This window comes from Petromyzon marinus, chromosome 65, assembly GCF_048934315.1.
Source record: "Petromyzon marinus isolate PM22_M1 ecotype Great Lakes invasive population chromosome 65, UKy_Petmar_22M1.pri1.0, whole genome shotgun sequence".
Classification (NCBI taxonomy): domain Eukaryota; kingdom Metazoa; phylum Chordata; class Hyperoartia; order Petromyzontiformes; family Petromyzontidae; genus Petromyzon; species Petromyzon marinus.
This window is the reverse complement of record NC_133731.1, coordinates 1483274-1508082: the sequence shown is the minus strand read 5'-3', so window position 1 is coordinate 1508082 and position 24809 is coordinate 1483274. Positions and strand designations below refer to the sequence as shown.

General features: G+C 50.1%; 1 protein-coding gene across 2 annotated transcripts in view; it reads right to left on the bottom strand.

The window, feature by feature from the left end:
• LOC116937535 (voltage-gated potassium channel KCNC3-like) overlaps positions 1-24809 on the bottom strand; it is a 52961-nt gene that overhangs the window by 8230 nt on the left and 19922 nt on the right. For both annotated transcript variants that reach the window (XM_076054238.1, XM_076054239.1), the window contains 3 exons: positions 12424-12726; positions 7131-7920; positions 695-895 (listed from right to left, as the gene is read on the bottom strand). In XM_076054238.1, the coding sequence (XP_075910353.1) occupies positions 695-895; positions 7131-7920; positions 12424-12726 (1294 nt within the window). The remainder of the gene's footprint in view (positions 1-694; positions 896-7130; positions 7921-12423; positions 12727-24809) is intronic.

Genomic DNA, 24809 nt, shown 5'->3' with positions numbered 1-24809 from the left:
TTTATTCTTGGTTCTTTCGGTAAAGTCACCACGTAGAAGGGAAACAATAAAATAATAATAACAATATATAACAATAAAATTCTCACGACGTTTCGACTGCAACACAAGAAGCAATCATCATCAGGTGTTAAAACCACAGCAAGAAACTTTGAAAAAAACGGCGGTGTTTTTTCTTCCAATTATCTTGCTGTGGTTTTCACACCTGATGATGATGATTGCTTCTTGTGTTGCAGTCGAAACGTCGTGAGAATTTTATTGTTTTATATTTTTATTATTTTATTGTTTCCCTCCTACGTGGTGGTGACTTTACCCAACGAACCAAGAATAACAATTTTATTGTTTTACAATAATTTTGTTGTTTTATATTTTTTTGCTATTTTATTGTTTCCCCTTCTAACGTGGTGGTGACTTTACCGAGAGAACCAAGAATATGAATCCCTGCAGTCACGAAAGCTTTAAATCAAAACGTTCAGTTTTTATTTGTATAAATGTTTGTTAAGTGAGCGTTTAACTTTCCCATACGTTGCGCTCCCATATCGCTGTCTTACGTTTGTTGCTGCAACGTTCTGACCCACCCCTCCCCCCCCCGGTGCCCCCTTACTATACATCTGTGAGCAAAGAGCTTGATAGCTCATCGGATTCCCCCTCCTGGCACCCGGCAGAGACTCCCATTCCGCTAGATCGCGAGGTGCACCTTTGCGGGCGGCGCTGTCGGGCGAGCAGTCAAAGTCGCCGCCGGTGGACAGCAGGAAGCACGTGGCCCCCTTGCCGAACGAGTCACAGGCACTCGACCTGTGCACGTGGCGTCGACTGTCAGTCGACCTCCTCCTGCCCTTGGCTCCACCACCGCCACCACCACCACCACCAGAGCTCGCCTCTCCGTTCTGCCGTGAACCTTTGGGCAAAGTCGCGTTAGCAGCGGGGGTCAAGTTTGACGATGATAGCAACAACAATAACAACAATATCAATAACAACAATAACAACAATAACAGCAATATCAATAGCAACAATAACAACAATATCAATAACAGCAACAATAACAACAATAGCAACAATAACAACAATAATAGCAACAACAACGGTAACAACAATAATAACAATAACAACAATAACAATAAGAAAAACAGCAATAACAACAATAAAAAACAACAATAGCAACAACAATATCAATAACAACAATAACAACAATAACAACAAGAATGACAACAATAACAACAATAACAGCAACAATAACTACAACAATAACAACATCAATAACAACAACAGCAACAATAACAGCAATATCAATAACAACAATAACATAAAAAAACAACAATAAGAACAACAATAACAATAAAGACAACAATAAGAACAATAACTACAACAATAACAACATCAATAACAACAGCAACAATGGCAGCAATCTAAAAAAACAACAATAACAATAACAATAAAAACAACAATAAGAACAACAATAACAATAAAAACAACAACAACTACAACAATAACAACATCAATAACAACAACAGCAACAATAACAGCAATATAAATAACAACAATAACAATAAAAAACAACAATAACAACAATGACTACAACAATAACAACATCAATAATAACAACAGTATCAATAACAACAGCAACAATAACAACAATAACAATAACAACAATAACACCAACATCAATAACAACAATAACAACATCAATAACATCAATAACAACAGCAACATCAATAACAACAATAACAACAACAACACAGACAGCCACGTGCATCAGTGTAGCTACCATCACCACCACCGCCACTGCCACCATTGCTCTCTGCACTGTTACCGCTTTGTCCAAGTGGAGGTTCCACGTACTAGGAAAACAATCTCTGTGCTTCTTTCGGTGAAGTGACGTAGAAGGGAAATACATGTAATAATAGAATACCGACGTTTCGATCGCAACACAGGCAACCGTCATCAGGTAGAACTACATTTGAGAGAGAGACGCAAAAGCACAGACACGGAGACACACACAGACAGACACACAAGCAGAGAGAGACAGCACAGAGATACACACAGAGACACACAGACAGCCACACAGAGACACACACAGAGACACACAGACAGACACACAGAGACACACAACACAGAGACACACAGACAGACACACAGAGAGAGACACACAACACAGAGGCACACAGACAGACACACAGAGACACACAGACAGACACACAAGCAGAGAGAGACACAGCACAGAGACACACAGAGAGGGACAACACAGAGACACACAGAGAGAGACACACAGAGAGAGAGACACAGATAGAGACACACAGAGACACACATAGAGAGACACACAACACAGAGACACACAGACAGACAGAGACACACAGACAGACACACAAGCAGAGAGAGACACAGCACAGAGACACACAGAGAGACACACAGATAGAGACACAGACACACATAGAGAGACACACAACACAGAGACACACAACATAGACACACAGACATACACACAAACAGAGAGAGACACAGCACAGAGACACACAGAGAGGGATAACACAGAGACACACAGAGAGAGACACACAGAGACACACAGAGAGTGAGAGAGACACACACAGACACACAGAGACACACATACACACAAGCAGAGAGAGACACAACAGAGACACACAGAGGGACACACAGACAGACACACCAGCAGCGAGAGACAACACAGAGACACCTGATGACGATTGCTTGTGGGTTGCGATCGAAACGTCGCCATCAATTACCGTCGCAACCAGCGTGCACTTTACCGACAAAGCCAAAGAGTATGGACTCAATTGTTGTTGGAGATTTCAACGCCCACAACAAACTTTTGGCACTCGGCCCTTTGAGATGCACGTGGCGACCTCTTTGCCGATATCTCTGAACGGCTCTCCCCTGTGGGGTACTCAATGTAAAAGAATCAAACCAGAGTTCATTCACTTGGCCCTTCATCCTCGCCACAAATCTTCATAGCGTCAGGTAACCCCCTTTCATCAATCGACTGGCAAAGTACAGTAATAGGTTTTTACCCGTATAGCTGGCACAAAAAAACTGACACCTTTATACAAGGGATCATGATAATTGGTTTAAACCCTTTTATCTGGCAACAAAACTGACGCCTTTTTTTTAGTTGTACGCCTTATGGTGTCATCTGGTCCAACACCAGTGGAGACTAAGGGCTCTAAGAAAAGCCGTCTCGGGTGTGGACCAATCAATTTCAAGGACAGTGCCATCATCATTATCAGAGTTGTCTCTTTTTGTTCGCATTTTTTGACTGCTTGTGTTGTGGTTATTGCAAACATGATCCCCTTGTATAAAGGTGTCAGTTTTGGTGCCAGATAAAATGGTAAAAATCTATCACAATACTTTGACACCATGTTCAGCTTCGCTCAACACGGCAGAAACGTCCGTGAAAAAAAGTTAACAAACGAAAGAAAAAATTACGAGCCTTAGCCGGCACATCACGGGGTCAACAAAAGGAGACTTTACTCCTAACCTACAAAGCCATTGGACGTCCCATCATCAATTCAGCCAGTCCCATTTGGTTGCCCAAACCTCTCCTCTACTGGTTACCAAAAGCTCCAAACCCCCCCCCGCCAACACCCCAGACACTTCGCCTAGCCACGGGATGCCACCTCATGGCACCCATTGACATCTCCACCAAGAAACCAAAAATTCTTCCGATTCAAGAACACTGCAAGCATCTCACCGATCAATATCCGGCTTCATGCCACTCGACAACGCATCCTTGCACAAAGCTACTCAAAGCTCCCCCCCTCCCCTGCACCTGCTAGGAAAATGAAATCCACCTTGCTTTTCTTCAGCTCTGCCAACGTGCGATCTACTTTAAACGCTCTTACACCAAATACAACCACCAATTAAATCTTGAACCACTTGCACACCGTTGCCGCCATGCACTGCCTGGACGCCTCCACAAGCCCCCAATGTCGTGCTTGGGGATGGTTGGCCCCCAGCCATAGCAGACGACGAAAAATCCCTGACCCGGGCGACTCACCTTCTTCACGGTTCTTTAGCTTAAGTCGCCGCGTAGAAGGGAAATAATAAAATAATAAAAAATAAAACGTAACACAATAAAATTCTCACGACGTTTGTTTTATTACGTTTAAAAAATATATATTATTATTTTATTGTTTCCCTTCTACGTGGTGGTGACTTTACCGAAAGAACCAAGAATAACAATTTTATTGTTTTATATTTTTACTATTTTATTGTTTCCCTTCTACGTGGTGGTGACTTTACCGAAAGAACCAAGAATAACAATTTTATAGTTTTATATTTTTATTATTTTATTGTTTCCCTTCTACGTGGTGGTGACTTTACCGAAAGAACCAAGACTAATAATTTTATTGTTTAATATTTTTATTATTTTATTGTTTCCCTTCTACGTGGTGGTGACTTTACCGAAAGAACCAAGAATAACAATTTTATTGTTTTATATTTTTATTATTTTATTGTTTCCCTTCTACGTGGTGGTGACTTTACCGAAAGGACCAAGAATAATAATTTTATTGTTTAATATTTTTTATTATTTTATTGTTTCCCTTCTACGTGGTGGTGACTTTACCGAAAGAACCAAGAATAACAATTTTATTGTTTTATATTTTTATTATTTTATTGTTTCCCTTCTACGTGGCGGTGACTTTACCGAAAGAACCAAGAATAACTATTTTATTTTTTTACAATAATTTTATTGTTTTATATTTTTATTATTTTATTGTTTCCCTTCTACGTGGTGGTGACTTTACCGAAAGAACCAAGAATAAACTATTTTATTGTTTTACAATAATTTTATTGTTTTATATTATTATTATTTTATTGTTTCCCTTCTACGTGGTGGTGACTTTACCGAAAGAACCAAGAATAACAATTTTATTGTTTTATATTTTTTTATGTTATTGTTTCCCTTCTACGTGGTGGTGACTTTACCGAAAGAACCAAGAATAATAATTGTATTGTTTTATATTTTTATTATTTTATTGTTTCCCTTCTACGTAGTGGTGACTTTACCGAAAGAACCAAGAAAATTAAACCCCTCCATTCACGAAAGGTTTAAATAAAAATAATATTCCAACTATATTCTTGGTTCTTTCGGTAAAGTCACCACGTAGAAGGGAAACAATAAAATAATAAAAATATAAAACAATAAAATATCTTGCTGTGGTTTTCACACCTGATGATGATTGCTTGTGGTTGCAGTCGAAACACCGTGAGAATTTTATTGTTTTATACATTTTTATCATTTTATTGTTTCCCTTCTACGTGGTGGTGACTTTTACCGAAAGAACCAAGAATATCAATTTTATTGTTTTACAATATTTTTATTGTTTTATATTTTTTTATTATTTTATTGTTTCCCTTCTACGTGGTGGTGACTTTACCTGCAGTCACGAAAGCTTGAAATCAAAGCCGGCCTCAACTCGGTTCAGGTGACTGCTGCTCCATGCTAGCCGATTTACCAAAATCGAATCGACCCAAACGCCCCAAACTGCTGCTGCTGCCCTTGGTGCCAAGCAACGCCCGAAGACGTCTCCCGTTTTCTCAGTCGCCCAAGGCGCGGAACCAAAAAGTCAACCGATCGATCCCCGGCTAAACCCTTCCAGAGTCTCGACAACACCACCGATGAACAGAGAGTGCGAGGAAAACACCAACAACAACAACAACCACCATTGCCACACCACCTCCACTACCAACACCAAAACCCCACCCCCCCCGTTCGCCACTAAGCGACGGTGACGTCACCACGGGGCCTGTGCCAGGCTAGGTGCACTTTGAGGCTACCACGTGAAGTGTCGGAGGCCTCGCTGCTGGCAGGAGGAGGTCACGGGGACAGACCCAGCAGGTGCCATGGGTTGGCTGAGTGAGATGACCGGTAGATGCACCACCAGCTGTACCCCTACTGTGCCAGGCTAGGTGCAGGATGAGGTCACGGGGACAGACCCAGCAGGTGCCATGGGTTACCCGACTGAGATGAGCGGTAGATGCACCACCAGCTGTACCCCTACTGTGCCAGGCTAGGTGCAGGATGAGGTCACGGGGATAGACCCAGCAGGTGCCATGGGTTGACCGACTGAGATGACCGGTAGATGCACCACCACCTGTGCCCCCTACTGTGCCAACTTGCTGCAATTTAGCCGCCCGGCGCTCCGCTCGTTGTTGTGAGCGTCGCTCCTCCGCCCTCCGTTGTTGTTGAAGGGCGACTGCCTCCAACTGCCCAGTAGCGTCCTTCACGAGCCTCCTCCACAAAGGCCGATCTTGACACCGCTGGTACCAGTCATCGGCAAGTCCATTCAGCTCCACGTCTTCCTGTACCACGTCGTTCCATCTCTTCTCTAACCAGTGCCGCACCCATTTAGCCCCCTCAATCCGGCCAAACAAAAGCTGTTTCGGCATGCGGTGGCTGGGCATGCGGGCTACATGACCCAGCCAACGCAGCCTTGCCTGCCGGAGGAGCTCATCGATGGGACCTTGCCCAGATCTTTCAAGGATTTGTGAGCTCCTCACACAATCCAGCCTGCTTAAACCCAGGATGGATCGTAGGCAGGCCAGCCTAAATGTTTCTAACTGGCGATGATGTTCCATTAGGGGGTCCACGTTTCATCACCACTGCCACCTCCACCACCACCACCGCATACATCACCACCACACCACTCACCAGTCACCACACAGCACTCACCATCAAATCCCTCACCAGCAAATCCCTCACTTCCCTCACCACCAGACCACTCACCACCACACCACTCACCACCACAGCACTCACCACCACACCACTCACCACCACACCACTCACCACCACAACCACTCACTTCCCTCACCACCACACCACTCACCACCACACCACTCACCACCACAACCACTCACTTCCCTCACCACCACACCACTCACCACCACAACCACTCACCACCACAACCACTCACTTCCCACAACCACTCACCACAACAACCACTCACCACCACAACCACTCACCACCACACCACTCACCACCACAACCACTCACTTCCCTCACCACCACACCCACTCACCACCACAACCACTCACTTCCCACAACCACTCACTTCCCACAACCACTCACCACCACAACCACTCACTTCCCACAACCGCTCACCACCACAACCACTCACCTGCACGGTCAACCACCACTCCCGCAGACGCCACGCTCCTTCCACCACCACCACCACCGGCACCACCACCGGCACCACCACCACCACCACCGCCACCTCCCTTCACCAACAGGCAGCGGTCACTCCGCACGCAGTTGGCATGCGGGCCCTGCTCGGGTCGGCAATAGAGGGGCGAGCCGAGGTGCGGCGGCCTGGGCACGTGCTTCTTGCGCCTGTTGGGCAACTTCTGCTTGGCCATGGCGAGCGAGTAGTACATGCTGAAGTTGTTGACGATGACGGGCACAGGCATGGCGATGGTGAGCACCCCGGCCAGCGCGCACAGGGCGCCCACCAGCATGCCGGACCACGTCTTAGGGTACATGTCCCCGTAGCCCAGCGTCGTCATCGTCACCACGGCCCACCAGAAGCCGATGGGGATGTTCTTGAAGCTGGTCTGCTGATGCTGCTGGTGACTGTGGTGGTCAGACGACGACGACGAGGAGGAGGAGGAGGAGCTGGACGCGGAGCTGGACGCGGAGGAGGGCGTCCCGTCGTCCTGGTCGAACGAGTGCCCGAGACCCAGGCGCTCGGCGTAGTAGATCATGGTCGCGAAGATGAGCACGCCCAGGGCGAGGAAGATGACGAGGAGCAGGAACTCGTTGGCGCTCGCGCGGAGCGTGTGGCCCAGGACTCGCAGGCCCACGAAGTGCCGCGTCAGCTTGAAGATGCGCAGAATTCGCACAAAGCGCACCACGCGCAGGAAGCCGAGGACGTCCTCGGCGCCCTTCGATGTCATGCCCGTGAGGCCCACCTGTTGGGGGGTGGGGCGGAAGGGGGAGGGGGGGGCAGGAGGGGGAGGAGGAGTGGGGAGGAGGGAGGAGGAGTGGGGAGGAGGGAGGGAGGGGGGCGTAGGGAGGAGAGGGAGGGAGGGGGGCGTAGGGAGGAGAGGGAGGGAGGAGGAGTGGGGAGGAGGGAGGGAGGAGTGGGGAGAGGGAGGGGGGAGGGAGGGGAGAGGGAGGGGGGAGGGAGGAAGAGCGTGGAGGAGAGGGAGGGGGAAGTAGGGGGAGGGAGGAGGAGTGGGGAGGAGGGAGGAGGAGGGAGGGTAGGAGGGGTCAAGGAGGAGAGTGGAGGAGGGAGGAGAGGGAGGGAGGGGAGAGGGAGGGAGAGGGGAGGAAGGAGGAGCGTGGAGGAGGGAGGAGGAGGGAGGGAGGAGGAGCGTGGAGGAGGGAGAAGGAGGAGGGAGGGAGGAGGAGTGAATGAGGAGTGTGGGAGGACGGAGGGAGGGAGGGGGGCGTAGGGGGGAGGGAGGAGGAGGGAGGAGGTGGGAGTAGGGGGTGGGAGTGGGGAGGTATTTGTGGAGGGACGCATGGACAGAATGTTGGCGATACGTGGAGAGATATGGAGATGTGGAATCATCATCATCACCCACACATCGCCATCGGCCTTTCTCCAAAATTGATACTAACAATGATTTTGCCGCTAATTAACAGTCAATAAATAAATAAAGAACACACACAAACCAGAATCACAGCAAGCAGCAGATGGAGATCGTAAAACAGGGACCAATTTAAAATAAAAAAATAAACCGTTCACTCCGGGGCGAAGGAAGGTTAGCGATTATCTGAAAGATCTCCAGATGAACAAGCCTGTTTGATGTAACACTGGGTCGGGGTCACCAAGAGGAGGAGAGGAAATTCCTAGCCGAGAGTTCGACTCCCCACTTCCGTCAGCCGCAGACACAGGACGCCAGCACACGGATTCAAACAATTGCCCCCTTCATTGCTATTGGGGGTAACGTTAAAAATGTAGTGCTTGGCAACAATGAGTCAACATCATAGGGAGTCCGCGCACTTCACTGGGGCCAGGCTGCAATCCACATGCCGGGGTGTTGCTTCGCACACGTAGTGGTTAACACGCACGTTGTGCACCATGATATTTCCATCACATCTCGCCGTTACGTAACCTTGCAAGGCCAAGGAATGTGAATTCGGGCAGTCAAGGAAGTGAGGGCAAACGCATTCCTCCAGAGCGGAAGGCGCGTATCCCTGTGCGCGGACTGTGCGAGCAAAGGAATAAGCCCCTTTGGAATATCGGAGGAAACGTCCAATGACGAACTGTTGAATCAGAAATCTTGGGAACATTAATCAAGGGAAATGTTTGTGCAGTGTCGAATCGGGGGGGGGGGGGGGGGTTGTCCAGAGGAGGCGAGGCAGACGGGTCAGGCTTGCGAGGCCAGAGAGAGAGGAAGAGAGCCTCCCGGCCGCCTTTGTCTTCCCGCAGCGCGGGAGAACAGGAATGTGGCAACAGAGCGAGGACATCGCTTGTTGTTGCAAAGAGGGAGCCATCTGTACCCCACGGTTGAAGGGATACCTTGGGGAGGGGACGGTGATCAGTGGAGGGACGCAGATGTCTTGATGGGATGACATACACACGGACGCACACACACACACACAGGCCACGCCCCCCCCCACTGCGCAGAGCGGAGATTTTTTCGAATGTAACAGCTCAGCCAGCATCTCGACAGACCAGTTCAACAAGGCACAGCGAGTTCAACAAGTCAGTCAGCTCAGGAGCCACAGAAGAGGGCGTCGGACGGCAGGCCCGGGGTGGCCCCGCGATCAACTGAGAATGAATTTCGATTTGAGGCTTTCGTGACTGCAAGGATTCATCTTCTTTGGTTCTTTCGGTAAAGTCACCACGTAGAATGAGAATAAAATAATACATTGATAAAATAAAATAACACAATAACATTCTCACGACGTTTTGGCCACAACACAAGCTGTCCTCCAGACAGTCTCGTCCCTTCACCTGATGAAGGCTGCTTGTGTTGTGACCGAAACGTCATGAGAATTTTATTGTGTTATTTAATTTTATCAATTTATTATTTTATTCTCATTCTACGTGACTTTGCAGAAAGAACCAAAGAAGACAACTGAGAATGGCGAGGCTCGCCGAGTAGCGATGCATCAACGAGTGTGAGTTCAGAGCCGAAAGACGAAGCATCGCTCAAAGACTTTATTTCAACATCGAGTGCCAGCCGCCAGCGGCCAAGCGCGCGCGACTTGGCTCATCCAGCAGCGGAAAGGGCCTGACCAGCCGCCCGCGAGCAAAAAGAGTCAGCCACCAGAGAGCGTTCGGCGCTAGCTAGAGAGCGCGCAACCAGTGAGAATCACGCCGACGGCGTACAACCGCGCTCGCTGCGAGCGGACGAGCTGTGAGCGCCATCTACCGACGGAACACCGCGACTACAGCACCGTGTCAACCCGTCAATCTGCATCAGCCGAACTCCAGCCGACCGCGTGAAAGAGGAAAACCCCGCTGTTCGTATGATAGGCACTCTGCCGCACACTGCCACCACGTCACCTGACGTCTGCTTTACGCAACGAGTTGAACATGTGGCAGAGAAGACACACGACACGCGTATCGGGACAAAGAAGATCGTCCCACAAAGTTATCTTTGTGTTTCAAGAAGGGTTGCCGTTCCAAGGTGGTGCGTTAAATATCAGCTGGTCGCGAGGAACATTACCGCCATTGAGTTACGTGGATACGGTCATTTAGAAGCAACTCAGTCGTACGTTTTTTTTTTCGTTTTCATTTTAATGGCATAATCTTGCCAATGAATTAATTGATAACTATTCTTTGCCTTCGGGACATGTTTCTTTATTGCCACCTCGTATGAATATCGTTGCATGAATTTATGGGGACTTTTTGTTCCCATCGCCGTGTATGCTCGCGTACTCTGAGGAATAATCTATTGTTCTGTCACCCAGTTAACAAACGTGATCATTGAAGAGATGGATCCATGAGTGGAACTTCTCCTGCACTACTGTGTGGGCAATTTCAAGAACAAGAATTTGCATATTAGATTATTAAGGTTTTTGTGTAGAATAGCATGCATGTTTTAACGACTCTCTCTCTCACCAACTTAGCTCGCGTTACGCGGTGAAATTAATCACATGTGCCGTTGCCATTGTGAAACAACGGAATCGTTGATGTTTACCGTATCGATACTGTGTTGAAAATTGCAAGATTGAGAGTTCGCATATTATATTAGAGTTAAGGTTTCATTTAGAATAAATTGCTCAAACACAGAAGTTCGGTGTGTTTCCTTCCTGTTCATGCATAATAATCTTATTACAAGAACTGTATTCTGCGTTGAGATCTGAATTTGGAGACCTGACATAAACAAACTCATACACTCAGTAAATGTTAAAGCGAGAATAATTGTATTCATACTCTTTGGTTCTATTGGGTAAAGTCACGTAGGTAAAAAATAAAATAACAAAAATCACGACGTTTCGGCCACAACACAAGCGGCCTTCATCAGGTGAAGGGACGAGACTGTCTGGAGGACAGCGCTGGAGTGAAAAAAGCCACGCTTAGATCACGACCTTTAAGCTGTGTGAGAAGAAACAAAGCGCCTTGACAAAGGAATTAGCATATAATTTAGCATTGAAATGGCACATTGAAATAGCTAAGTTAAAGTATACACATCCGCAGAGGTACCCCTTGACAAAGGAATTAGCATAGAATTTAGCATTGAAATAGCTGAGTGATTAGCTTGTAACTGGTCACAGAAATAGCTATTTAAAGTCAGAGCATATACATTCACCGAGGCACCTAGTACAAATCAAACAGGATAATTTAGCGAAACACAACCACGCTCAGACCGCGGACCTTTAAACTGTGTGCGAGCAAACAAGGTGTCCTGACAAAGAAATTAGCGTAAAAAATAGCATTTGATTGGCCGATTTTAGAAAAGAGGTGGTTTATGTGCCGGTGGACTTGCCGTTTGGATCCTAGCAGTCACGAAAGCTTTAAATCTAGAATAATTGTATTGCCGAGCGTTAATGCGGGCCTAAACAATAAAGCGGAGCTTACTCTGGCATACTTGCATCACGCCGGTATAACTTCATACGATTAATTGTATGATCCCGATTGATAACCCGACCCTCGTCAGCGAGGCAGGGCCTAATTATCATAACGCCGCATATTAGCATAATCACACACTCGCATACATGAATACGATTACCACTCGAATTAGCATAATGTATGCGCATAATTACATCAATTAACACAAATTCGGATAATTATCAATTTTTCAAAATTCATTTAATTTCTATTATTTTCATCAAAATTTTCATAACCGACAACAATCACCCACACATCACCATCATCAACAACAACAACAATATTTTCCCACCACAACAAACCAACAAACTCGCCACCACCACCACAACCAACCACCACAACCAACCACCACAACCAACCAGCCACCACCACCGCCACAACCAGCAGCGCCAGCTGCGCCCACCTCCAGGTAGAATGGCAATATGGCGACGAAGTCGATGACGTTGAGATAGTTGCGCACGAAGAGGCCCTTGCTGGGGCAGCAGACGACGCGAACGAGGAACTCGAAGGTGAACCACGCCACGCAGACGCCCTCCACGAGGGTCAGCGCCCGGTCCGTCTCGACGCGCGAGCGCGTGGCCGTGCGGCCGCTCGCTGGGTCCACCACCTCGGTGCGGTTCACCGCGTGGTTGAAGTGCTCGTGGGTCTCCAGGCAGAAGGTGGTGATGGAGACGAGGATGAAGAAGAGCGACGCGAAGGCGATGAACTGTCGTGGGGGGTGGGGGGGGGGGGTGAGGGGGGAGAGGGGGGGGGGAGGTGGGGGAGAGAGCGAAGGAGTGAGACAGGGATGCCCATTGTCGGGACAACTTCATGCCCTGGCATTAGAGCCTTTCCTGAGTCTCATAAGGCGGAGACTCAGCGGCCTGGTGCTCAGGGAACCAAGCGTCAAGTTGGTCCTGACGGCGTACTCCGACGACGTCCTCCTCATCCTGCGTTCCCTGGATGATGTCGCCCTGCTGCATGAGTGCCAGGAGGTCTTTTCGAAAGCCTCCTCATCAAAAATGAACTGGCAAAAGTGCAGCGGCCTGCTAGTTGGAGCGTGGGACATGACCGAGTGTCCCGAGAAGGCAAAAGCCATCAATTGGAGCACAACATCGCTGCACCACCTGGGGGTGTTCCTCGGACCAGAGGAGGAACCACCGCAGAGGAACTGGGTCGAGCTGGAGGAGAAGGTGAAGGAGCGGCTGGGCACCTGGAGTCGCCTGTGCAAGTTCCTCACCTTCAGGACAAAGACGTTGTTGGTGAATCAGCTGGTGACGTCCATGCTGTGGCACCGACTTTTCTCCCTGCACCCCCCATGAGCCTCGTCAACGCACTTCAGAAGCGAGTCCTCGACTTCTTCTGGTCGGGTGGAGGACACCGGAGTCGCGGCTGGGGTCCTGGCCCTGCCACTGGACGAGGGCGGTCACGGGCTGGTGTGCGTGCGGAGTCAGCTGGCCACCTTCCGACTACAGGCCGCGCTGAAAGTTCCTGCACGCCGCCCCTGTACCGGCCTGGAGCGTCACGGCCTCCTTCCTCCTGAAACAGCTGGGGGGGTCTGCAGTGCTCCAAGCAACTATTCTACATGGACCTGCAGGGCCTCCCACTGGGACAGCTGCCACCCTTCTACAAGAGCGTCCTGCAGACACGGAGCTCCCTCGCCGTCAGGAGGCTGAACCAGCCGCGATCGGCCGAGGATCTGGTCTTCGAACCGATCCTCAGGAACCCACAGACAAAGCTGCCATCCACCACCGCTGCCACCCCAGGCATGGAGAGGCGCCTCGCCAACGCGCGGCTCACCAGGATGGGAGATCTGGTGGAGCCTGAAACACGGGGCTGGTGGCTCGGACCAGCAGACATGGCCACAAAGACAGGGGGGCTGCAGTTACTCCAGGTGGCTGCCTGGATCCTGGCCGAAGCCAAGGGGGCCTTCTCAGCGGCAGCGGAGAGCACGCCCCCCATCGGCGTTGGGGATGACGAGGCCCCTCTCGGTCCCCCTCCACCGGAGCTCTCAGTCGTGCCACTGCATCGCCAATGCCGACAAACGAAGGCGGATCACGACCTGTGCCGGCTGGAAGGCCTGCCGGAGGTGGCCTTCGCAAATGTAAAGAGGAAGGTGCTCTACTCCTACACGGTCCGGTTCCACCAACAGGACACCCTGAGGAGCCACAAGGACCATGCCTGGAGGAGAGCCCTGCCCTGCGTCTCTCCGGAGAGGCCTCGCTGGAGGCAACTCTACTGCAGACCGACGTACAACCGCATCGGCGACCTCAGCTGGAGCATCGCCGACGGCACCGTCACCACCAACGCCTCCCCGGCGCGCTTCACCGACACGTCCCCGGAGTGCCGGTTCTGCGGTAAAGTGGAGACGGTGGCGCACCAATACGTGGAGTGCAAGAGCCTGGACTCGCTGTTCAAGGTCCTGAGAAACATCCTCCTAAGGTTCAGCCTCCACTTCTCCCCGACGGTCCTCATCTTTGGATACCCGAAGGGCGACGGACCCCAACATCTTCAGGGGCCGGTCAACGTGCTCTTCGGCTACGCCAAGCTCGCCGTGTACAGGGCGAGGAAGGTGGCCCTGGAGGGGCAACGTCCGGCCAGCAGCCTGGGCATCTTCCACGCTCTGGTCGGAGCCAGGGTGTGTGGGCCGGAGTTCCGCCACGCGCGGCTGACCCACGCCGTGCCGGCCTTCAAGGAGCAGTGGGCGCTGGAGGAGGCCGTGTGCTCGGTGGCAGATGACGGTAGAGAGCTCTGTGCATGCAGATCTAAGCTGCCCGTCGGAGGCCGTTTGACTGTGGGAAGGGCTGCGTGCAGATGCAGCACTTGTCGTAGTTATAAAAAAAAAGAGCGAGAGAGAGAGAGCGAGCGGGAGAGAGAGAGAGCGAGAGCGACATGGAGTAGGAAGAGAGGGGGTAGAGAGAGAGAGGGGGGGCAGAGAGGGGGGTAGAGAGAGAGAGAGGGAAGGGGTAAGGAGAGCAGTGCGAGAAATATTTTGTTAAATCTTTCATTTTAAAATGGGGGGGGGGGAGGGGGGGTTTACGTAAAGCAAAGCATTAAAAAAAACGAAATGATGAAGGAAGCAAAGTGCCGACTACACCGAGCATCTTCTTGGTTCCTCTCTGATCGTTAAAACAAACAAAAATAGAGTGAAGGGGGGGGGGGAGAGATAGGGGAGAGGGTAGAGAGGGAGGAGGGAGATAATGAAGGGGGGGAGGGAGATAGGGAGAGAGAAAGAGTGGGGAGAGAGTGAGGGGGGGGGATAGGGGAGAGTGGAGAGAGGGAGGTTGGGGAGAGTGGAGAGAGGGAGCGAGTGAAGGTGGGAGGGAGATAGGGGAGAGGGAGAGAGTGGGGAGAGAGTGAGGGGGGGGGGGAGATAGGGGAGAGTGGAGAGAGGGAGATAAGGAGAGAGTGAGGAGGGGAGAGATAGGGGAGAGGGGAGAGCGGAGTTCGGGAGGGGACAGAGAGTTCAGAGAAAGAGGGAAATCATGTGAAGAGAGAGGGGAGAGAGAGAGAGAGGGGGGAGGTGATGTAATGGTGGTGTTTAGGGTTCCCTATTCATCCAGCAGTGGACAGACCATACCTGCATGTGTGTAGGGCTCGCCGGGGAGTGGTGGCGCAGCGGTTAGCGCACCGCGCACAGCCAACGATCATATGAACAGGAATGGGGACCTCCCCTAGGTCGACTCAGGCTCGAACGATCACCTGAGTTGCGGTGTGCAGTAAACATCGCCACTGGGGGAGACAAAGGCGGCCTGGCGTGGTCCTGGCCACCCACCCCCTCGTGTGCCACAGGGCCGGCCAAGAGAGATGCTGACACTCGTCAACAGCACTTGCCCCGACAGTCTGTTGCAGGCTATACGGGGGATCTTTGTCTCTGTTGCTTGTGGGTAGTTGTGCTGCGTTCTCGGGTTGTGTCCGACGTTCCGTGCGTGGAAGCGAAATGAAAACAAGCTCCCAGCAAGGGGGTTGCGAAACGTCTAACGTCGTGGGGCAATCCCCATGGGGCAGCTGTGCATAGAGACACATAGACTCACACAGAGACCCGTCGACTCACACAGAGACCCATAGACTCACACAGAGACCCGTCGACTCACACAGAGAGGCATAGACTCACACAGAGACATGTAGACTCACACAGAGACCCGTAGACTCACACAGAGACCCATAGACCCACACATAGACCTGTAAACTCACACAGAGACCCGTAGACTCACACAAAGAGGCATGGACTCACACAGAGACATATAGATTCACACAGAGACCCGCAGACTCACACATAGACCCGTAGACTCACACAGAGACACGTAGACTCACACAGAGAGGCATAGACTCACACAGAGACACATAGACTCACACAGAGACCTGTAGACTCACACAGAGACACATAAACTCACCACACAGATACACAAAGACTCATCACACAGAGACCCATAGACTCATCACACAGAAACCAATAGACTCATCACACAGAGACCCATAGACTCATCACAAAGAGACTCATAGACTCACACAGAGATACCCTTAGACTCATCACACATAGACCCATAGACTCATCACACATAGACCCATATAATCATCACATAGAGACCCATAGACTCATCACACAGAAACCCATATACTCATCACACAGAAACCCATAGACTCATCACACAGAAACCCATAGACTCATCACACAGAAACAAATAGACTCATCACACAGAGATCCATAGACTCATCACACAGAGACCTATAGACTCACCACACAGAAACCCATAGACTCATCACACAGAGACGCATAGACTCATCACACAGAAACCCATAGACTCATCACACAGAAACCTATAGACTCATCACACAGAAACCCATAGACTCATCACACAGAAACCCATAGACTCATCATATAGAGACCCATAGACCCATCACACAGAGACCCATAGACTCATCACACAGAGACCTATGGACTCATCACACAGAGACCCATAGACTCATCACAAAGAGACTCATAGACTCACACAGAGAGACCCTTATACTCATCACACATAGACCCATAGAATCATCACACAGAGACCCATAGACTCATCACACAGAGACCCATAGACTCACCATACAGAGATCCATAGACTCATCGCACAGAGACCCATAGACTCATCACATAGAGACCCATAGACCCATCACACAGAGACCCATAGACTCATCACACACAGAGACCCATAGACTCAACACACAGAGACCCATAGACTCACCACACAGAAACCCATACTCATCACACAGAGACGCATAGACTCATCATATAGAGACCCATAGACCCATCACACAGAGACCCATAGACTCACCACACAGAGACCCATAGACTCATCACACAGAGACCCATAGACTCATCACACAGAGACCCATAGACCCATCACACAGAGACCCATAGCCGCATCGCACATCACTATAGAATCACTACACAGAGACCCATAGACTCGCGCTGGGAGTCATAGTCTCACACGGGCACATGGTGTGGATTTAAATGCTATCGTACACTTTGTGTGTGTGTTTTGGGTCGAACTCTGTGTGTGTGTGTGTATGTGGTCACCCATCCACTTACAACCTCACTCTCTCATCAATCAGTCATCAACCCGTACCCCTCCCTGCCCGACTGCCCGCGTGGCCACACACGCCACCCACAACGCTGAGATGAGCCACAGCGCTCTTAATGGAGATCATTGATCACGCCCGTGTCGGGAGAAGCTTTCGGGAAGTCGGGAAAGTGTCTGGGTCGAGGTTCACACGTGTATGGGTGTGGGGTGTGTGTGTATGGAGTGTGGGTGTGTGTGGGTGGAGTGTGGGTGTGTGGAGTGTGGGTGTGTGTGTGGGTGTGCGTGTGTGTGTGTGGAGTGTGTGTGGGTGTGTGTGGGTGTGTGTGGAGTGTGGGTGTGTGTGTGTGTGTGGGGGGTGTGTGTGTGGGTGTGGAGTCCGTGTGTGGGTGTGTGTGGGTGTGTGTGTGTGGGTGTGGAGTGCGTGTGTGGGTGTATGGGTGGCTATGTGTAGGTGTGTGTGGGGGGGGTGTGTGGGTGTGTGTGTGTGTGGGTGTGTGTGGAGTGTGGGTGTGTGTGTGTGTGTGGGGGGTGTGTGTGTGGGTGTGGAGTGTGTGTGTGGGTGTGTGTGGGTGTGTGTGTGGGTGTGTGTGTGGGTGTGTGTGGGTGTGTGTGTGGGTGTGGAGTGCGTGTGTGGGTGTGTAGGTGGCTGTGTGTGTAGGTGTGTGTGTGGGTGTGTGTGTGGGTGGTGTATGGGAGTGGGGTGTGTGTGTGTGGAGTGTGTGTGTGGGTGTGTGGGTGTGTGTGGAGTGTGGGTGTGTGTGTGTGTGTATGGGGTGTGTGTGTGTGGAGTGTGTGTGTGTGTGGGGTGTGTGTATGGAGTGCGTTTGTGTATGGGGTGTGTGTGTGTGGAGTGTGTGTGGGTGTGTGTGGGGTGTGTGTGTGTGGGTGTGTGTGTGTGTGTGTGGAGTGTGTGTGTATGGGGTGTGTGTGTGTGGAGTGTGTGTGTGTGTGGGGTCTGTGTGTGGAGTGCGTTTGTGTATGGGGTGTGTGTGTGTGGAGTGTGTGTGGGTGTGTGTGGAGTGTGTGTGGGTGTGTGTGTGTGGGTGCGTGTGTGTGGCTGTGTGTGGGTGGATGTGCGTGGGTGGGTGTGGAGTGTGCGTGTGCGTGCGTGTGCGTGTGTGAGGAGCGGTGGCGCAGTGGTTAGCGCGCTGCGCTACAAACCTGTCGAGCCGAGTTTGATTCCCGCACTCTCCCAACAACTGGTGATAAATATCTGAACCGATCCTGGGCCTCCCCTAGGTTAACTCAGCCTCGAATGAGTACCTGGTGAAATGTGCTAAACGTTGATACCTGGAGTGGTTGCTGGCCATCCAACCCCCTCGTGTGCCCTTCCGGCCTTAGCAGATGCTGCTCGCTGACAGCACTTGCCCCTGCAGTCCGTTAAGGCCACACGGGGGATCTTTGTCCCACCTCCACCCCGAGTGGGTTCATCATGGCAACGTGGGAGCCGCGAAATAGGATCATGGTCTGGGTGTTTTACTCTCTCTCTCTCTCTCTGGGGGTTCATAATCGCCATGGCCAGAGACACAGCATCAGCAGCATCAGCAGCAGCATCATCATCGCCGAGCAATCTCAGACTGCGCTGTTTCAGAGGCCGTCGGGAACGCTCCTCGCTTCCGATATTAGGAAGCCCTCTGGGAGCTGTGCTGCTACTTTCAAATCGTCGTCAAGATTGGCGGACGCATTTTTATGTAACTGCTGTTGATGTTGTTGTTGTTGTGTTTAGGTTGTCCAGCGCACCCCACCCTACCCGCACCTCTGATTAGCACGGTTTGCTACTTACTAGCGGTGTGTGGAAAAACATTACACATCCATGCCGAATCTAAATGAGAATATTTACTTATACATACTGAGCCAGCGACACTGGGAACCTGGGTCCAAGCCTTGGGGGACCATAATGGGATATTAACTACCTCGCCTGATATACAGGAGGTCGTGGGTTCGATCCCGACCCTGACGCCTGCTGTATATTTAGAGTTGGCGTTGCTTTCTTTCTATGGGTCTCTGAGCGATGCTATGGGTCTCTATGTGAGTCTACTGGTCTCTGTGTGAGGAATCTATGGGTTTCTTTGTGAGTCTATGGGTCTCTGTGTGATGAGGGTATGGGCATCTGTGTGACTCTATGGGTCGTGTGTGAGTCTACGGGTCTCTGTGTGAGTCTACTAATCTCTGTGTGATGAATCTATGGGTTTCTTTGTGAGTCTATGGGTCTCTGTGTGATGAGTGTATGGGCCTCTGTGTGAATCTATGGGTCTCTGTTTGAGTCTACGGGTCTTTGTTTCAATCTATGGGTCTCTGTGCGAGTCTATGGGTCTCTGTGTAAGTCTATGGGTCTCTGTGCGAGTATATCGGTCCCCGTGTGAGTCTACAGGTCTTTATTTGAGTCTATGGGTCTCTGTGTGAGTCTATGGGTCTCTGTGTGAGTCTATGGGTCGCTTTGTGAGTCTACAGGTCTCTGTGTGAGTCTATGGGTAGCTTTATGAGTTTAAGGGTATCTGTGTGATGAGTCTATGGGTCGTTCTGTGAGTCTACCGGTCTCTGTGTGATGAGCCTACGGGTCTCTGTGTGAGTCTATGGGTCTCTGTGCGAGTCTACGGGTCTCTGTGTAAGTCTATGGGTCTCTGTGTGAGTCTACCGGTCTTTGTTTGAGTCTATGGGTCTCTGTTTGAGTCTACAGGTCTGTGTGTATCTATGGGTCTCTGTGTGAGTCTATGGGTCGTTTTGTGAGTCTAAGGGTCTATGTGTGATGAGTTACGGGTCTCTGTGTGACTCTATGCGTCTCTGTGTGAGTCTACGGGTCTTTGTTTGAGTCTATGGGTCTCTATGTGAGTCTACGGGTCTCTGTGTAAGTCTATGGGTCTCTGAGTGATGAATCTATGGGTTTCTTGGTGAGTCTGTGGGTCTCTGTGTGATGAGTGTATGGGCCTCTGTGTGAATCTATGGGTTTCTGTGTGAGTCTACGGTCTTTGTTTGAATCTATGGGTCTCTTTGTGAGTCTACGGGTCTCTGTGTGAGTCTACTAGTCTCTGTGTGAGTCTACGGGTCTCTGTGTGAGTCTACTAGTCTCTGTGTGATGAATCTATGGGTTTCTTTATGAGTCTATGGGTCTCTGTGTGATGAGGGTATGGGCATCTGTGTGACTCTATGGGTCTTGTTTGAGTCTACGGGTCTCTGTGTGAGTCTACTAGTCTCTGTGTGATGAATCTATGGGTTTCTTTGTGAGTCTATGGGTCACTGTGTGATGAGTGTATGGGCGTCTGTGTGAATCTATGGGTCTCTGTTTGAGTCTACGGGTCTTTGTTTCAGTCTATGGGTCTCTGTGCGAGTCTACGGGTCTCTGTGTAAGTCTATGGGTCTCTGTGCGAGTATATCGGTCCCCGTGTGAGTCTACAGGTCTTTATTTGAGTCTATGGGTCTCTGTGTGAGTCTATGGGTCTCTGTGTGAGTCTATGGGTCGCTTTGTGAGTCTACCGGTCTCTGTGTGAGTCTATGGGTCTCTGTGTGAGTCTATGGGTTTCTGTGCGAGTCTATGGGCCTCTGTGCGAGTCTACGGATCTCTGTGTAAGTCTATGGGTCTCTGTGTGAGTATATCGGTCCCCGTGTGAGTCTACCGGTCTCTGTGTGAGTCTATGGGTCTCTGTGTGAGTCTATGGGTTTCTGTGCGAGTCTATGGGTCTCTGTGCGAGTCTACGGATCTCTGTGTAAGTCTATGGGTCTCTGTGTGAGTATATCGGTCCCCGTGTGAGTCTACCGGTCTTTGTTTGAGTCTATGGGTCTCTGTTTGAGTCTACAGGTCTGTGTGTATCTACGGGTCTCTGTGTGAGTCTATGGGTCGTTTTTTGAGTCTAAGGGTCTATGTGTGATGAGTTACGGGTCTCTGTGTGTCTACGGGTCTCTGTGTGAGTCTACGGGTCTCTGTGTGAATCTATGGGTCGCTTTGTGAGTCTAAGGGTCTCTGTGTGATGAGTCTTCGGGTCTCTGTGTGAGTCTATGGGTCTCTGTGTGAATCTACAGGTCTCTGTGTGATGAGTCTATGCGTCTCTCTGTGATGAGTATATGGCTCGTTATGTGAGTCTACCAGTCTCTCTGTGAGTCTATGAGTCTCTGTGATGAGTCTTTGGCTCGTTATGTGAGTCTACCGGTCTCTCTGTGAGATGTGTCTGCTGGTCTCTGTGTGAGTCTATGGCCTCTGTGTGAGTCTATGGGTCTCTCTGTGAGTCTATGGGCTCTGTGTGAGTCTATGGGTCTCTGTGTGAGTCTATGGGTCTCTCTGTGAGTCTATGAGTCTCTGTGATTATTCGCGTAATGCAATGTAGTTCAGAGGAGTTCAATTTTATTTTTCCTCTCTTGTGAGCGCAGCAGCGTTAGATCATTTGAAAGATATTTTCGAATCTCAATGGGGCACTCACGCGGGCTAAATAAATGATGCCAATCATATGGGAGATTAGTGGTTGTCAATGGGCTTCCCATATGGTTAAATAAAGGAGGCCAATCGTATGGGGGATTGGTGGTTCTCAAAATGCCTCTTAGATGGTTAAATATAGGATGCCAATCGTATATAGGATTGGTGGTTCTCAATGTGCTCTCATTTGTTTAAATAAAGGATGACAATTGTACGGGGGGGATTGTTGTTTTCCAATGGGCTGCCAGGTGTTTAAATAAAGGATGCCAATCATAGGGAGGATTGGTGGTTCTAAGTGGTCTCCCAGATGGTTCTAAAAAGGAATACCCAGCGTACGGGGGATTTGTGGTTCTCAATGGTCTCCCAGATGGTTCTATAAAGGAATACCCAGCGTACAGGGAATTTGTGGTTCTCAATGGGCTCCCAGATGGTTCTATAAAGGAATACCCAGCGTACGTGGGATTGGTGGTTCTCAATTGTTTCCAAGATGGTTCTATAAAAGAATACCCAGTGTAAGGGGGTTTGGTGGTTCTCAATGGTCTCCCAGATGGTTCTAAAAAGGAATACCCAGTGTACGGGAGATTGGTGGTTCTCAATGGTCTCACAGATGGTTCTATAAAGGAATACCTAGCGTACGGGGGTTGTTGGTTCTCAAAATGCCTCCTAGATGGTTAAATAAAGGATGACAATCGTATTTAGGATTGGTGGTTCTCAATGGGCTCTCATTTGTTTAAATAAAGGATGACAATTGTACGGGGGGGATTGTTGTTTTCCAATGGGCTACCAAGTGTTTAAATAAAGGATGCCAATCATAGGGAGGATTGGTGGTTCTCAGTGGTCTCCCAGATGGTTCTATAAAGGAATACCCAGCATACGGGAGATTGGTGGTTCTCAGTGGTCTCCCAGATGGTTCTATAAAGGAATACCCAGCGTACGGAGTATTGGTGGTTCTCAATGGTCTCCCAGATGGTTCTATAAAGGAATACCCAGCGTACGGGGGATTGGTGGTTCTCAATGGTCTCACAGATGGTTCTATAAAGGAATACCCAGCGTACGGAGTATTGGTGGTTCTCAATGGTCTCCCAGATGGTTCTATAAAGGAATACCCAGCGTACGGGGGATTGGTGGTTCTCAATGGTCTCACAGATGGTTCTATAAAGGAATACCCATGCGTACGAGGGATTGGTGGTTCTCAATGGTCTCCCAGATAGTTCTATAAAGGAATACCCAGCGTACGCGGGATTGGTGGTTCTCAATGGTCTCACAGATGGTTCTATAGAGGAATACCCAGCGTACGGAGTATTGGTGGTTCTCAATGGTCTCCCAGATGGTTCTATAAAGGAATACCCAGCGTACGGGGGATTGGTGGTTCTCAATGGTCTCACAGATGGTTCTATAAAGGAATACCCATGCGTACGAGGGATTGGTGGTTCTCAATGGTCTCCCAGATGGTTCTATAAAGGAATACCCACCCTACGGGGAATTTGTGGTTCAAATTTCGTAATATCCCTGCGCCAATGTATATCTTGGACCATTTTTGTTTAAAAATAAATAAATAAAATAAGCCATTGTTCGCCAAAGTTGTGATGTCGCAAGCTACGAAGGTGAGAACTCCTAAAGCGCAAGAAATCACTGAAATACGCCGCACCAAAACACAGAGACAAAGATCCCCCGTGTAGCCTTTAACAGACTGTTGGGGCAAGTGCTGTCAGCGAGTAGCAGCGCCTACGAAGGCCCACGAGCAAGGCACACGACAGGTTTGGGTGGCCAGCACCACCACGCCCGACTGCCTTTGTCTCCCCCAGTGGCGATGTTCGCTACACACCGCCAACAGGCAGTCGTTTCAGGCCGAGTCGACCTAGGGGAGGCCCAGAACCGGTTCAGATAAATTTGTCACCGGTGGTGTTTGTGCCCGTGAGCGGGATTCGAACCCTCGGGTTCGTAGCTACACTACCGCTCCCCATTATGAAAAAAAGGCAAAGATCCCCCGTGTAGCCTTTAACAGACTGTTGGGGCAAGTGCTGCTAACGAGTAGCAGCGCCTACGAAGGCCGGCACGGTGGCACACGAGGGGGTGGGTGGCCCAGCACCACACACCCGGGGCCGCCTTTGTCTCCCCAGTGGGCGATGTTTACTGCACACAGCACCAGGTAACTCATTTGAGGCTGGGTCGACCTAGGGGAGGCCCATTGACCGGTTCAGATAATCGTCACGTGGTGGTGAGCGGGAAACGAACTCGTGTCTCTGCCGAGCCTCGTATCTCAGCGCGCTAACCAATGCGCCACCGCTCCCCACACCCCAGCTCACACACACAGCTGTTGCCATGGTGACCTGCTGCCGTTGCCATAGAAACCCCGCATACCACGAGTGGGGGTAGGGGTAGGCGGGTGCGGGGGGAGGGGGCGGGGATGACTTCGCCTCGTTGCTATGACTGCGGTAACCATGGAAACGGTACCCAATCATTGAACCCCCACCCCACCCCCAACCTCTCTCTCCCTCATTCCCTCCCTTCATTCATTCCCTCTGTCATTCCCTGCATTGAGAACACCCCCACACCACTCTCACTCACTCACTCATTCCTCCCCTTCATTCATTCCCTCTGTCATTCCCTGCATTGAGAACACCTCACCCCTCTCTCTCACTCATTCCCCCCCTTCATTCATTCCCTCTGTCATTCCCTGCATTGAGAACACCCCCACCTCTCTCTCTCATTCATTCCCTCCCTCGTTCATTCCCTCAATCTGAAGCTTTCGTGACTGTAAGGATTCATCTTCTTTGGTTCTTTCGGTAAAGTCACCACGTCGAATGAGAAAACAATAATAAAATAACACAATAAAACGTCGTGAGA